A 13,001-nucleotide genomic window follows, 5' to 3' on the forward strand; every position below is an offset into this window, starting at 1 on the left:
TATACAGTTCTAAAACCATTTTTATTCAATATCCAATAAAGCCGCAAATATTTATGCAGGACGCTGAAGCTAATTATTAGAATATTGAAACTTTTTGGATTGTTTATTATGCTCTCGCGCTTCCTAGAAAATTATTTTAACGATTCAACAAAATTATTTTCAGATTTCTGTATCTAACTGAATTTGTAAATAGAACAAAACCGTTCTTTTCTTATAAAACGCCAGGGACTCGGTACACTCGGTATAGCGCGCACTCGTCAGTCCGGATCGGACAAATTGGCCGGCTTCCGCAATCGTAATGGCCCTTTTCTCCACGCACATCTCGTATCTTTGCAACGACGACGACGCGGCGGTCATCGTGCTGCAATGTATTATCACGATATTACACGTTCCACGCGCAGCGCATGTTGTGATTTACAACCCACAGTGACGCAGACTAGAGTCCGAGTCCGGTGTATATCGGAGCACCGAATACTAGTTTTCTTCCGCGACTGTTAACGGATGCGTGCGTATACATGTGTGTTGCGTGCGTGCGTGCGAGGAGGGGACCACAAGGAAAGGACTCTGTCAGTCCCCCCCCCCAGGAGTAGGCTCTCGCTGGAAAGGGGGATGGCAGGGGGGTTCTGAACCGGGGAACTACGATAACGCAGGCCTGCCCCGTCTAATTATTTTTGTGTTTACTCGCAGAGGTTGCGAAGAAGAAGCGCGCGGTCAGAAGCGGAGCGGAGCGGAACGGAGCGGACGTCACGTCGGGGCAGCGCAGGACGACATCGGGAGCGAGGGAAGGATGGTTGGTCGTCTTCAGGGCACGGCCAGGATGCTCGCCGTTTGCCTGGTCTACCTTTGGACGCTCCTTGGTGAGTTACCGCCGGTTCCCTACGCGATTGTCTCTCCCTCCGCCTTTCCTGTCCGCGCTCCCACCCTGTGAGCTGCCCCTCTTTTTCTGATCCCGGACTTGACCGTTCCTCCTGGTGACTCCTCGTTCCCCGATCTCCCCAAAGTCATTCATTGAAAAATGCGCCGTACGAGCCGGCCGGAGCATGGCGGTCCATTGATATACGCCGTTGCTGCTCTGGTCAATTTTAGTAAAAACGACGCCACCGAATTCCTTCATGGGGAGATAAGATAAAAAATACTCAGAAGAAAAAAAAATTTCCACTTGAAAATGATCGAACCAAAAAATTCTGATCATATAAACAAATTTCTCGGTTATCATATAATTCGACATCTGTGGTTACAGTTCTGATCAATGTAACCAAAATCTTCGTCCATTTTCTATCTTTTCTCAATTTAGAATTTTATATTTGTTTAACTTAAAAATCTATATAAAAATAAAGCGCGTCTATTTGACTGTACATTAAATCCACTTTGAATACAATTCTTTGTTAAAAAATAGAATCTCGTGCATAAAAATGTATATTTATGAAAAACTACACTGTGTACTTCAAGAGAGAGATACGATAAGTAAAACTAACAACAATTATCAGTAATCTTATGTAAAGGACTTGTAAAGCTATACCTAGATATATGTCTCGATAGACACAAATGGCCTATAAATAATCTCTCGAAGAAACATTGTTCACACTAACTAAAAAGTTCACACTGCAAAATATATTTTATATTTTTTCTCTCGTTTCTCTTTTATTTTGTCTTTATATCATTTGTTCTTTCCTTCCTCGCGAGAGATTATTATCCCTAACACTATATTTTATTGAACACCCTATATAACAATCTACAATACGTTTCTGAACACCCTATACACTAATCTACATTTCTCGATGGGAGATGCAAGATGGATTATGTTTTTGTTCTTTTTTTTTTTTACAGGTTCGTACTGTCAAATGGCACCAGGTAATTATTCTCATCGTCGAATTGATAACAGTTTATAGTTTGTATAAAAAAAGAGTACGCGTGCATAAGCCAGTGAAGATTCGTTCAATTGTTTTACGCAGCAATCGGTCGAAATGTTGTATGAAGAAAAAAAAATAAATAAAAAGTAAAAAAAAAAAGAGAACACATGCGACGCCCATTCTCGTCGTGTAACAGGGACTCCGCACAAATTAACGGTACTCCGTTTAACATATACGCGCGTACGAACACACACTCACACGTACATACACATACACATTTACATACACGTACGATACGTATCGTGTGTCTCCTCTCGGATCGTCTCGAGAGAGGAGCGATCCTCGTCGTCTAGCGTTACCGTAGTCAGTCGACGCGCGACTCGCGACAGTCGGTGACGTCGTCGAGCATTCAGTCCATATGCACACATTTGCACGTGCACGCATATAACGTACCTACCTCAAAAAGCCCACGATGAATTTTCACGCGACAACGAGTAATTACTGGAAATTATGCGTCATACTTGCAGCCGTGGCTGGTGGCACCAAGGGCTGGCAAGTAGGGAACGGTCAGAGATACAAACTGACGAACACGCTGATCTTTAGAGAGACCGAATCGAAATCGACGGGAGACGTCGGCTTCAGACTGACCGGCGAGATGGACATCACTGCCCTATGGCAGGATTTTAACGATCACAATATCTTTTTACTTAAATTCGAGGTACGATATATTTCATCATTATTTAGTTATTTGCAAATATCGCGAATCTCTTATTCCATGATGTTACTTCGGTTACTTGTCACAGATACGGAGGAAATGTTACGTAAATTGAATCATGATTTAAATCGTTCTTTGTTTATTTCAATTTTGATTTTAAAGACGGATAAAAAAAATTAATCTATCCTTTCCTGTACTACTCCACAAAATTTAATTATAAATCATTTTTTAGAATGATTCAAATATTATTTTTTTAGAAGTAGATGTAATATAACTTATTAAATCGTGTTTAAATGTTTCAACTTATGCATCAAACTGTGTTATTAAAGAAATTTGTCTTTTAATTACTAAACTTATGTTATTGTATGTAATTTTATTTAATGAGATACTTATATCTGTATTTAATTTTAGACCTGAAGTAAAAAAACAACTTTCTGTAAAAAATGTAAATGTAAAAATGGCTAATATATTTTATTAAAATTATATAATTTAATTACATAGGCAGATTTATTTTCAAAATTTTATTAATTGTAAAATTATCCTAATTTTATCAAGATATATTACATTTATTTTAACCAGCTTGATATGTTGATAAATAACAAAATTTTGCGATACTATAATAATATATTATCAAATCAATTTTTTATTAAGTTATTTGTATCAAAGAGATTTACAAAGGAATTATTTAAAATAATATATACACTCGTATAGATATACCTGTATTATATTACACCCATATGAACATATTTTTTCTTTATTCTGCACGTGTTTTAATTGGAATTTCATAATCAATTAATAAAGGAATTCAAAACCAGTGATTAACGATTCAGCATACATATTCATTTTTAAGAAATAAAACATCTTTATAACTTCCGACAAAATTTTGATGCCGTAAAAAACACGCTCATTGATATTGAGAAAGGTCGTGAGTTTACATTGAATGTTGATAATTCTTTATCCGAGAGAGATAAAATATTTCTTCGACTTACAACATCTTGAAGATAAAAGTATTAAAAATACGAATAATTTATAATAATATGTGTAAAATATTGCACATATAATATTATTTATAATATTTATATAATATAATATAATATTATTTATAATATTATATGATATTATATAAATTAAATATTAATATTTAATTAATTAAATAAATCAGTGATAAACTTTCAGCTAATATACAACATTCCAAAGAACTTAGAAAAACTAAAGCTTATTTACCGATAATATTATTAGATCAAAAAACTTTTTCTTGGCAAATTAAACAAAATAAAAAATAATAATATATACGTAGATATATAACTATAATCAATCCAAAATAAAAGTTAAATGATTTTTATGATTAATTTTATAAAATTTTCAAATGCAACCAGACTCTATTTTGAATAAAATTTAACAAATAACAAATCAAGAGCTAATAAACCGAGCTAGACGCAATTTTCGCCAATAATATTTGATCTTCAATATAAAGTTTAAAATAAAAAAAGGAACTTTTATAATAAAATAGGTCATCCTCTGTCATTAATTTAAAAATTAAGTAGAAAGCGTAACGCATAACTACAATTATAAATTAAAACTTTTTAACCTATTTATGCGTATGCAATAGATCGAAAACTTTTGCTTTTCATTGTTATCTTCGTGATTTTGATGGCAGTCGCATTCGCATAAATTGATATAATAATTAACTTCACATACGTTCTTAGATTGTTATATTTTAAAATTAAATAGTCTTAAGTAGAGGAGGAACGCAACGATTTTTTTTTAAAAAAACTTCATATTCTCTAGTAATATTAATAATCGGTTGAATGAAATCATAATGTCATCGTAACTAAATGTGTCGAGATCATCGGTTGTATGTATCGGTTTTATTTAATAAATAAAAGAAAGGCAATACTATGTATCAACTTCATTAAATCTGGTAATTTGATGGACTGATGCGTAACAAAGGAGATAAATCAGACGGCTTTTACACATGACACTTAGACATCGACATACACAGCAATACAAGACACGCGCTTTTTATAAGAATCGTTTACATTATTATTTAATACACATTGATTAATTTTCATTATACTGAAGAGGACTCAAAACAGAGGTCGGAATGTTTCTCGAACTTAAAAAAAAAGAAAAAATTGGACACCAATAATCTGTGTTGGCTTGTAAAAGAAAGACCGATTATTGGTATCGATTAATAGTTGTATTAATAAAAAAAACAAGAATTGTATTGTTGCGCGCGTATCTGTTATAATCAATTACTTATCCAATAACACTCCATTGTAACAATCCGTTTTAAATAAGTATAAAAATATCCCGTTCTGCAAACATAGTGTATCGAAATGCTTTGCCGTTAGTTATAGCAATTATTGTATTCGCGATAGTAAAAATCCCGCCTGACTAATATAATATGCAGAAATTGAATCAGGTCGCTAACAGGTACTTAATCCCTAGTATGATATTTTCTCTTGCAGTTACTGTCACCGCAGTTATGGATCAAGTCTCGGCGAGCTCCCGAGCCGGAGGGCTTCGTGGAACACTCGTCCAAGGTAGATCAGGTCGCCGAGAAGCCCTTTTTCGCACTCTGGCGACACGGTGACGTCGAGGCCGTGTATATGGACCCGACTGAGAGCGCGTCGTCCGCGAATCTGAAGCGCGGCCTAGTGAGTCTCTTCCAGTACCGAACGCTTGACGACGAAGTGCGTCAACGAGACGCTTCCGGCCTCTGCGACGTGATCTACCTCACCTCCGGAGATAACGTTATCGAGAAACGAAAGACTGCCTGCACGCATGGCACCCTGCCACCACTGAAGCAACACCCGAATCCGATATTTGCCGTTAGACTCGAGAGTTCTCGCAATTCCAAGTACGTGCTAACGCAGTCGCTGTTGCCAAAACGCGTGACTGATTACGAGGGTCACAAAATGATTTTGGCATCTAAACCTGACGTCGGTACGAGTGTCGTATCGGAGAGGACGCTGGAACAGACAGTCGAGGCTATCAGTGCAACGGCGATTCAGGCGAATTCTGCGAAGCAGGCGGTGATGCTGCTCAAGCCTGGATACAAAGAGACCGACATCGAGCTTCAACCGATGCCCGCCATATGTCCTGATGCCGGATGTCCCACAGTAAATCTTTCTGCCTCTTCTATTTTATCGTCTATTCTCATTATTCTGGAACAACGGGAATAGATAATGAACTAGTAAACTTGTGGAGAACGCTTTGATGCATAAAGTTGCCAGGGCTGGACATGTATTTGAAATATTTTTATTTGAAAAACATTCATGAGACAATTATATTTTGTATTTCAACAGGACGCATGAAAATATTTTGTATTTTATATTTCATGGGAATATATAAAAGTATCTTGCATTTTGAATACTAAAATTGACAAACTTATTATTTGAATTACAAAAACTTTTAATCTTCCAATTTTAGGTACAGAATATGTGATATCTTTATGCGCTCCGCTAAAATACAAAATATAAAATATACTTGTATCACAAATATGTATTTCAAATACATGTCTTTGAAAGTTGCAAAAGTATAGATAAATAAAAAACAATGCAGGCGATCTTGCAGCGTTGTCTTCTATTTGTATCAAACACAAAAATTTCAAAATTACTGTTGTTGAGATTAAAATAATTAGAGAAATCGAATGTTCTTTTATGAATGCTGTCTACAGTTTTAATATAAATTAAAAATAAGTAACTATAATATATAACATTCGCGATTAATACAATTAGTTTATATTAATTTTTATGATCATGATAAACAATTTCAAGAATCGAACGTTTTTTGTAAATATCCTGTAAAGCTTGAATATAAATTAAGAATAATTGACAGGCTACACGACATTCGCACTTAATGTATTAGTTTTCACGTTGATACTGATGAATGTTAACGACTCTAGATAAAAATATGACACAATGAAAACCGCACTGCGTTCAGTCTTTTAAATAAATGTATATAAATGAATATATGAATACTTTTAATAATATATGTAAATAACACAATAATATATAAACAATATTTTAGTACCTATATTTCGTATTAAAATCTTAAATCTATCTCTCATTGCAGATTGATCAGGCGATCGAAGAATATTCCAAAACGCTCGTCGCTTCCGAGCTGGGCACGGCGAAATCCGCGTCGGCTTTCCTCAAGCTTTTACCTCTAGTCAGGAACGCCTCGCCCGAGGATCTGCACAAGGTCCTGAAGACGCCGCGCAATCAACGGATAAAGATGCAGCTGCTGGATGTATTCGGCGCCGCGTCTACGTTATCCGCTCATCAGGCTGCCATGAAGATACTCCGGCATGATGAGACCGGCGACGAGACCGAGAGGTATCTGTGGGCACTATCACTCTCACTGACGCCACACGTCGACGTCGCGAGAGATATTCTGCGACGCTCCGAGGAAACGATGCAGAACGACAAAGTGTCGGAGACTTATGCGCTCACGGCGGGCGCGATGGCGCAACATTACGGATCCGCCGCGGTGATAGAGAAGGCGCGAGTCAGTCTGGAGCTAGGCTTGGAGACTTGCACCGGCGAGGAGTGCAGGCTCAAGTTCTTGCGAGCTCTGCGAAACCTGAGGTGCCCGGCGGCGATACCTACGTTGCTGGTGCACGCGTTAAGCGACAGCAAGCCCATCAGCGTCGCCGCTTGGCGCGCTTTGAAGGCCCTTCCACGTGAAGCTGTGACCGACGAGTTGAAGAGCGCGGCACACAGGGTTTTCTATCAGATCGGCGGGCCGCGAAGGGACAGTAGCGTGCGAACGATCGCGCTGGACGTTATCCTAGAGAACGAGCCTTCCGAAGAGGCTCTACACGACTTCGTGAAATATTTGAGCAGCAATGACCCGGCCTACGAAGTCCGCAAGTATCTGAGTCAACGTCTGAAGCTGCTCGCCGAGAGGGACGCGCGATTCGCCGAATATCTGAGGAATATATACGTCAATGGCAACGTGACGCTCAACAATTATCACGTGCAAGCGCAGCGGGGTCTCAGCACCGCTTTTGCGAGGCACTTCCTGCGCTCACCTGACAGTAACGGTTCATTGGTCACCGTTCAGGAAGTGAATTCCGGTCTTTTAAAACGCGGCATCGTGGACGTCGTATTGGAGAGCAACGAGCAACGACAGGCGATGTTCTCGCTAGGATTATTCGCCGGCGGTCTTGGCAGTTTCGTGTCGAATCAGGATGAAGTGACGGAAGCCGACGACACCGAGATAGCCACCGCTGGAATGGAGATCGATATCCTCGACGTCGGGATACGACCGTTCGTCTTTTTCACCGGACAGGGTGAACTGATGGGCCACGTCTGGTCGGGCACTGCGGACACGAGGACCCCCGCCTTTCAAGCTATCGCTTCACTCTACAGTCATAGTGAATATGTGCCATTGGGATCCGGTTTCGTCGCCGAGCTCGACGTTCAAGGCGCCGTGAGCTTCGAACTGGCTGGTGAGATCCAGCTTAGTCTGTGGTCGAGAAATGCAAACTCCCTCGTGGAGATGAACGCCGGCGTGACGGTACACGGCGGCACCAGAGTCCACACGAGTTTCGTACAGAGCAAGACGGAATTCACGATGGCGATGGAGCCGAAGCTCCAACTGTCTACCACCGTGGATTTCAGTGGACCTTCGGCGTTGTGCATGAGACTGAGCCAGCCGATTACTACAGTGAAGTATCAGATCTACAAAATCGAGAGGATACCCGGCAGCCGGCATAGACTAAGAAAAACGCGCCGGATTAAAGTTCACTCACCCGGTAGGTCCTATAGGCTTAATCAAAAAAACAATGAGATGTGCGCGAAGTTCACGAATTTAAATTAACGCATACCGAAGATTACTCACAATCAGTAATTCTTTTGATAATCGATAAAGGACTACGAAACTGTTGTTTTTATTATTGTGACTTTAAGAGTGAAATTTATGATAACATGATAGCGTCTGTGTTCAAATTGATGGATAGTGCTATATTTCAATTTCGATATGACAGTGCATTTATTACTCCAATTTATTTTAGATTAATATTGTTTTAGCATTTTAGACAAAGAAGGTAAAGTCCGAAATTTAAATCTTGACATCTTTTTATATTTTTGCTTAATTATTCTAAAAATGAATTGCAATTTCAATTGGCTGATTTTGTTAATAATTCTAAAAACACGATTGAAAGGTTTTTCACAAAAATAAGTTTAAAAAGTTAAATTCTCAGGAAATGAAAATCTGTACTGCGCACCATTCATTTAAAAATTAATGATGCCACATGTAATCTTCTAACTCAACTTAAATGATATGTATTCTCTATTTTTAAAAGTACATGAAAATAAGAGTATTTAATTGAAATAAAAAATTTTTAATATAAAAAAATTATATATTAATTTATATATTTAATTAATTTAATCTATCAATTAATTAATTATATATATTTAAGAATATATTAATAATATATTTACTAATATTTATATATTTTTTTTATAATAAAGAGAATACATCTCATTAAAGCTGATTTAGAAGTAACCTTACAGAAATACAGAATAGAATATAAAGTTCAGCATTATAAAATTTGCCTCTGTGTTTTAATGAAATCATTTAATGAACATTTTAAGAAGTAATTTAAGAAAATAAAAACCTCTTGGACTTGTTTTTTACAAAAATTTTATGTTTACTACTTATTTATTTCACATAACATATTGCATTTTTATCTGCTTTTATAACATTAATAGTGACATGTTGAAGAAAAAAATATTATTTAAAGTATAATAAGTATAACAACTTTTTCATTTTTTATTTACAAAATGCTCTATGTCTTTTACAAATGTTAAATATTAAGTTTATTTTTCTAAAAATAAGTTTTTGAATCTTGATTCCTGTGGAAAACCTTTCAGTTAATTTCGAATTTGTTTCTCGTTTTATATTATACTTCCATTTTACTTTTGATATTATATATTATGCGATAATGATACAATGCATCTTTTTCTTCTTCGAAGATCGTTACGCATCCGGATTCAAATGTATTATATTTATATTCTGTATTTTGTACACTCGTTTTTACACAATATCACGTTAATTCTGTTAATAAAAAAGCGAAAGAAACATATATTCTTTATTCAGTATTCACGACATTTAATTACAAATTAATCCCTCTATTACTTCAAAAGTGATACAAGAAATTAACCTTTTACTGGCAATTGAAGTCTTTAAAAGTACCATCGATATTCTGATCATGAATTTTGATAGATAAATTTAAATCTGTAAAAAATAAGTATAATCTGACTTCTCTAATGATGGTAAAAAATCGTTGACTTTTATTGTATATGATCTGAAATAATAAAAGCTGTATTTCTCAAAGATCGATTATTGCTGACCGAAAAATTAAAATTCATGCCGGCGGAGGATGAAATTTTCTAAAAAAGGAAAAACTATTTTCAATTTCACAGTAAATTATCGACTAATCAACTAAATAAATAATATCAAACAATTAAAAAAAAATATTTTTAACATAATAAAAAAGTGAATTTTATTATTTTTGTCTCACACAATACTTTACAAATCATAAAAAAACCTTTTGGAATTTAAGGATTTTATCTATTCTTTCTTAAAATCTGCCTTTTTAGTTGCACCTTTTAGATTAGGGATGGGCGATACATTAAAAGATATCGATATTCTGTATCGTTATGTATCATAAATAAAAATATCGATATATCAAAAATATCAGACGAATTGTATCGATTATTATTATACCAAAAATATCACGAAACTCCTGGTGAAAATTTATCAGAATTTTTATATGAAACGCTTTTAAAAGTATTGAGAAAAGAATACATTTTTTCTTAGAATTTTTTATTATATGTGAATTCGTATAAACATTCGTATAAACAAATCTAGATTTTAAATTCTTTATTAAAAATTTTGAAAAAATCATATGAAAAATTTTCACCAAGAGCACTGACAATTTCATCGAGTAATACTATTGTACAATTCCACCTTATTTATTTATGTATAATATTTATTTATGCTGAAACAATAGAGGATAATAATAAGGGCAACTCTGAGAGTCAACGAAACATTACAATTTAAATTTTCCTGTATATAAAAAATTTTGAATTTAATCAAATTTCGTATGCATACATGACATGTTTCGGCTCCTTGATTGAGCCTTCTTCGAATGTAATGATGTTCCTAGTATCGCTGTTACAAAAAATTACTTCGCTTTCTTGTAGTGTGTTTTTCGATGAGTAACTCTCCGAGAGAACGAATATGCTGACAATGGATTGACGGATCGAGTGTTTGCAGATTCGATATTCATGAACATTCCGTCATTTGAGATCTCAGTCGAGATCGAAGCAGCGATTCACACAACATCGAACAATCGGTAATAATAGTTAGTAACAGATTCTAAAATCACCTTCCTTTATATAAATTTTTTCACAATTTATATAATGGAAGATGATTTCTTTTTTATTTTTTGAAATTATTCGTGATACGTATTAGAATAAATTATTTGAATTTAGCGGCGAGAAATCACGTTTCTAAAGTCAATCTTATTAGAAAATACTGTGGCTGCGTTCCGTTTCACGCATATGCGCGCATTGCCTTAGTATACGTGACGCTCATTATATAAAATGCGTGCATATGCCTGAAACGGAACGCAGCCTGTAATTCAATACTATATGTAGAAGTACTAAGCAAATGCATTTTGAATTTGCCGCTTAATGTGACGTAAACTGATTGTGAATGACATTTCTGATTGGTTGTCTGAAACTATCATGCGCGTGAGCATACCCTTGTCTTTATACCATGGACGACACGTCTGAAGTTGGTTACTGACAGTCCAATCGAAAGTTCAATATGCCTATTAAACTGTCGATACATGTTAATCGAAAGATAAAAAATCGATACAAAATATCGAAAATCAAACTTAAAAGTATCGATATTTTAAGATATCGATACTGTATCGCCCATCCCTATTTTAGATAAGTTTTTAATAAAGTTAGTTCACTTTTGGTGATAGACAGAGCACAATGTTTACCTACAATTTATGATAATAACTAAAAGACTAAAAACTAAAAAAAAACTCGCCCTGATGAAGTGAAGGGTTGACATTAACAATGAAAACACGGCGATAATCCACAAACCTTTTGGTCTTCGAACTCAAGAATCACGTGTTGTGTCACTTTTGAAGCAATGGGAGTGATTTATCAACTAGCGACAACCGCACTCGGTGACGACCATGTCCTCGTAGCCGTATTCGTAGGTCAAAGTTCCTCTGGCGTCCAGGTAGAGCAGACTCGTAGGCGCTAATCTGGTGGGTACGCAGCAGGCTCTACTGACAAACTTGTTGCCACGGAGATCTTCGCTGGCCTGAACTGCGCCATGCATCAACGTCTGCACTATCGCGTGCTTGGTCGGACTGAGATGATCGCCCATCGGAAAGAAGCACTTACCGGTGCATTGATAAGCTTCGTACCCTGGCGGTGCGACCACCCAGTCGTCGTACGCGATCAGGGCGAAGTCCACGTACATAGGACGCCGGCGGCAACTGTTCCGGCGTCTTCTTCGTGGCGGTTCGTCCTCCCAACGATCCTGATCCTCTTGATCCTCCGCGGATCGCCGATGGCGCCGGACGCCTCTGACCTTCTTGTAATTCAGCAGAAGAATCGGCCCGTCACCGTAAGGATGGTAGGTCAGCCTACCGTGAACGTAAAGCTTCACCGTGTCGCCATTCCTGCCGGCGACGATAGACGTGACGTCGAAGGCCCGCCACGTGTCGTCCTTCCTGAGCTTTCGGACCTCCTCGCTCCCGTTCTTCATCTTAGACAGATGGTTCAATGATTGTACTCTGATTATCGCGCCGGCTATCCCGACCAATTCTGCAGACTCCAGCGTCTCATCAACGCCGGCGGATGGGATCGCGTATTCCAGAATCCTGCCGCCGTCGCTGAGCAAGCCGGAGGTGTGCACTGATTGAATCGCGCGGATAACATCGGCGTTCGGGCGCCGATGGTACAGCTGCAGCATATACTTGGACAGAGTACCGCGACGTTTTCTGCGCACGGCGTCGCGCGAGAGTCTCAATGCGCTAGTCCTATCAAGGGGAGGTTCACGTGACATCGATAATGACGATGACGATGACGACGGGATTGACAGGTCGAAGTGAATTAACCCCTTAGCGTGCATGCTGGAGTCCCATCGATTGATCGATCCGATCTTCCATAAACAGCAGACAAAGTACGCACCCGCGACCAACAGCAGCAAATATCCTGAAGCTCGTATGGCAAATCCTCGTGTCTTAAACGAAGACAAAAGGGATACAGATTTTATCAGGGAAATCCCCATAATATTGTATAATATTTTGCTTTTCAACTGGGAATTGTAAAATTCACGCAAGAATATTATTAAACCACAAGATCTGTTTTGAATATGGTCCTCTTTGC

The 13,001-nt window shown here is 37.3% G+C and overlaps 2 protein-coding genes across 2 annotated transcripts; one reads left to right on the top strand and one right to left on the bottom strand.

Annotated features, from left to right (window-relative positions):
- The first annotated feature begins 515 nt into the window (after positions 1-515).
- On the top strand, positions 516-8,407 carry Mtp (microsomal triacylglycerol transfer protein). Its single transcript, XM_018539136.1, is given in 6 exon segments — positions 516-584; positions 587-857; positions 1,828-1,851; positions 2,378-2,568; positions 5,037-5,690; positions 6,646-8,407. Coding segments are annotated over 6 exon segments (2,961 nt in total). The 3' UTR covers positions 8,398-8,407.
- A 3,362-nt stretch (positions 8,408-11,769) lies between these two features.
- On the bottom strand, positions 11,770-12,903 carry LOC108773312 (protein 60A). The gene has a single exon (XM_018539073.1). The coding sequence runs from the start codon at positions 12,901-12,903 to the stop codon at positions 11,770-11,772; it is 1,134 nt and encodes a 377-aa protein (XP_018394575.1).
- Positions 12,904-13,001: the final 98 nt, after the last annotated feature.

This window comes from Cyphomyrmex costatus, unplaced genomic scaffold, assembly GCF_001594065.2.
Source record: "Cyphomyrmex costatus isolate MS0001 unplaced genomic scaffold, Ccosl1.0 scaffold205, whole genome shotgun sequence".
Classification (NCBI taxonomy): Eukaryota; Metazoa; Arthropoda; class Insecta; order Hymenoptera; family Formicidae; genus Cyphomyrmex; species Cyphomyrmex costatus.

What these genes read in the sequence shown, in the direction of transcription:
- LOC108773312 (XM_018539073.1), bottom strand. Translation starts at nt 12,903, where the DNA reads ATGGGGATTTCCCTGATAAAATCTGTATCCCTTTTGTCTTCGTTTAAG.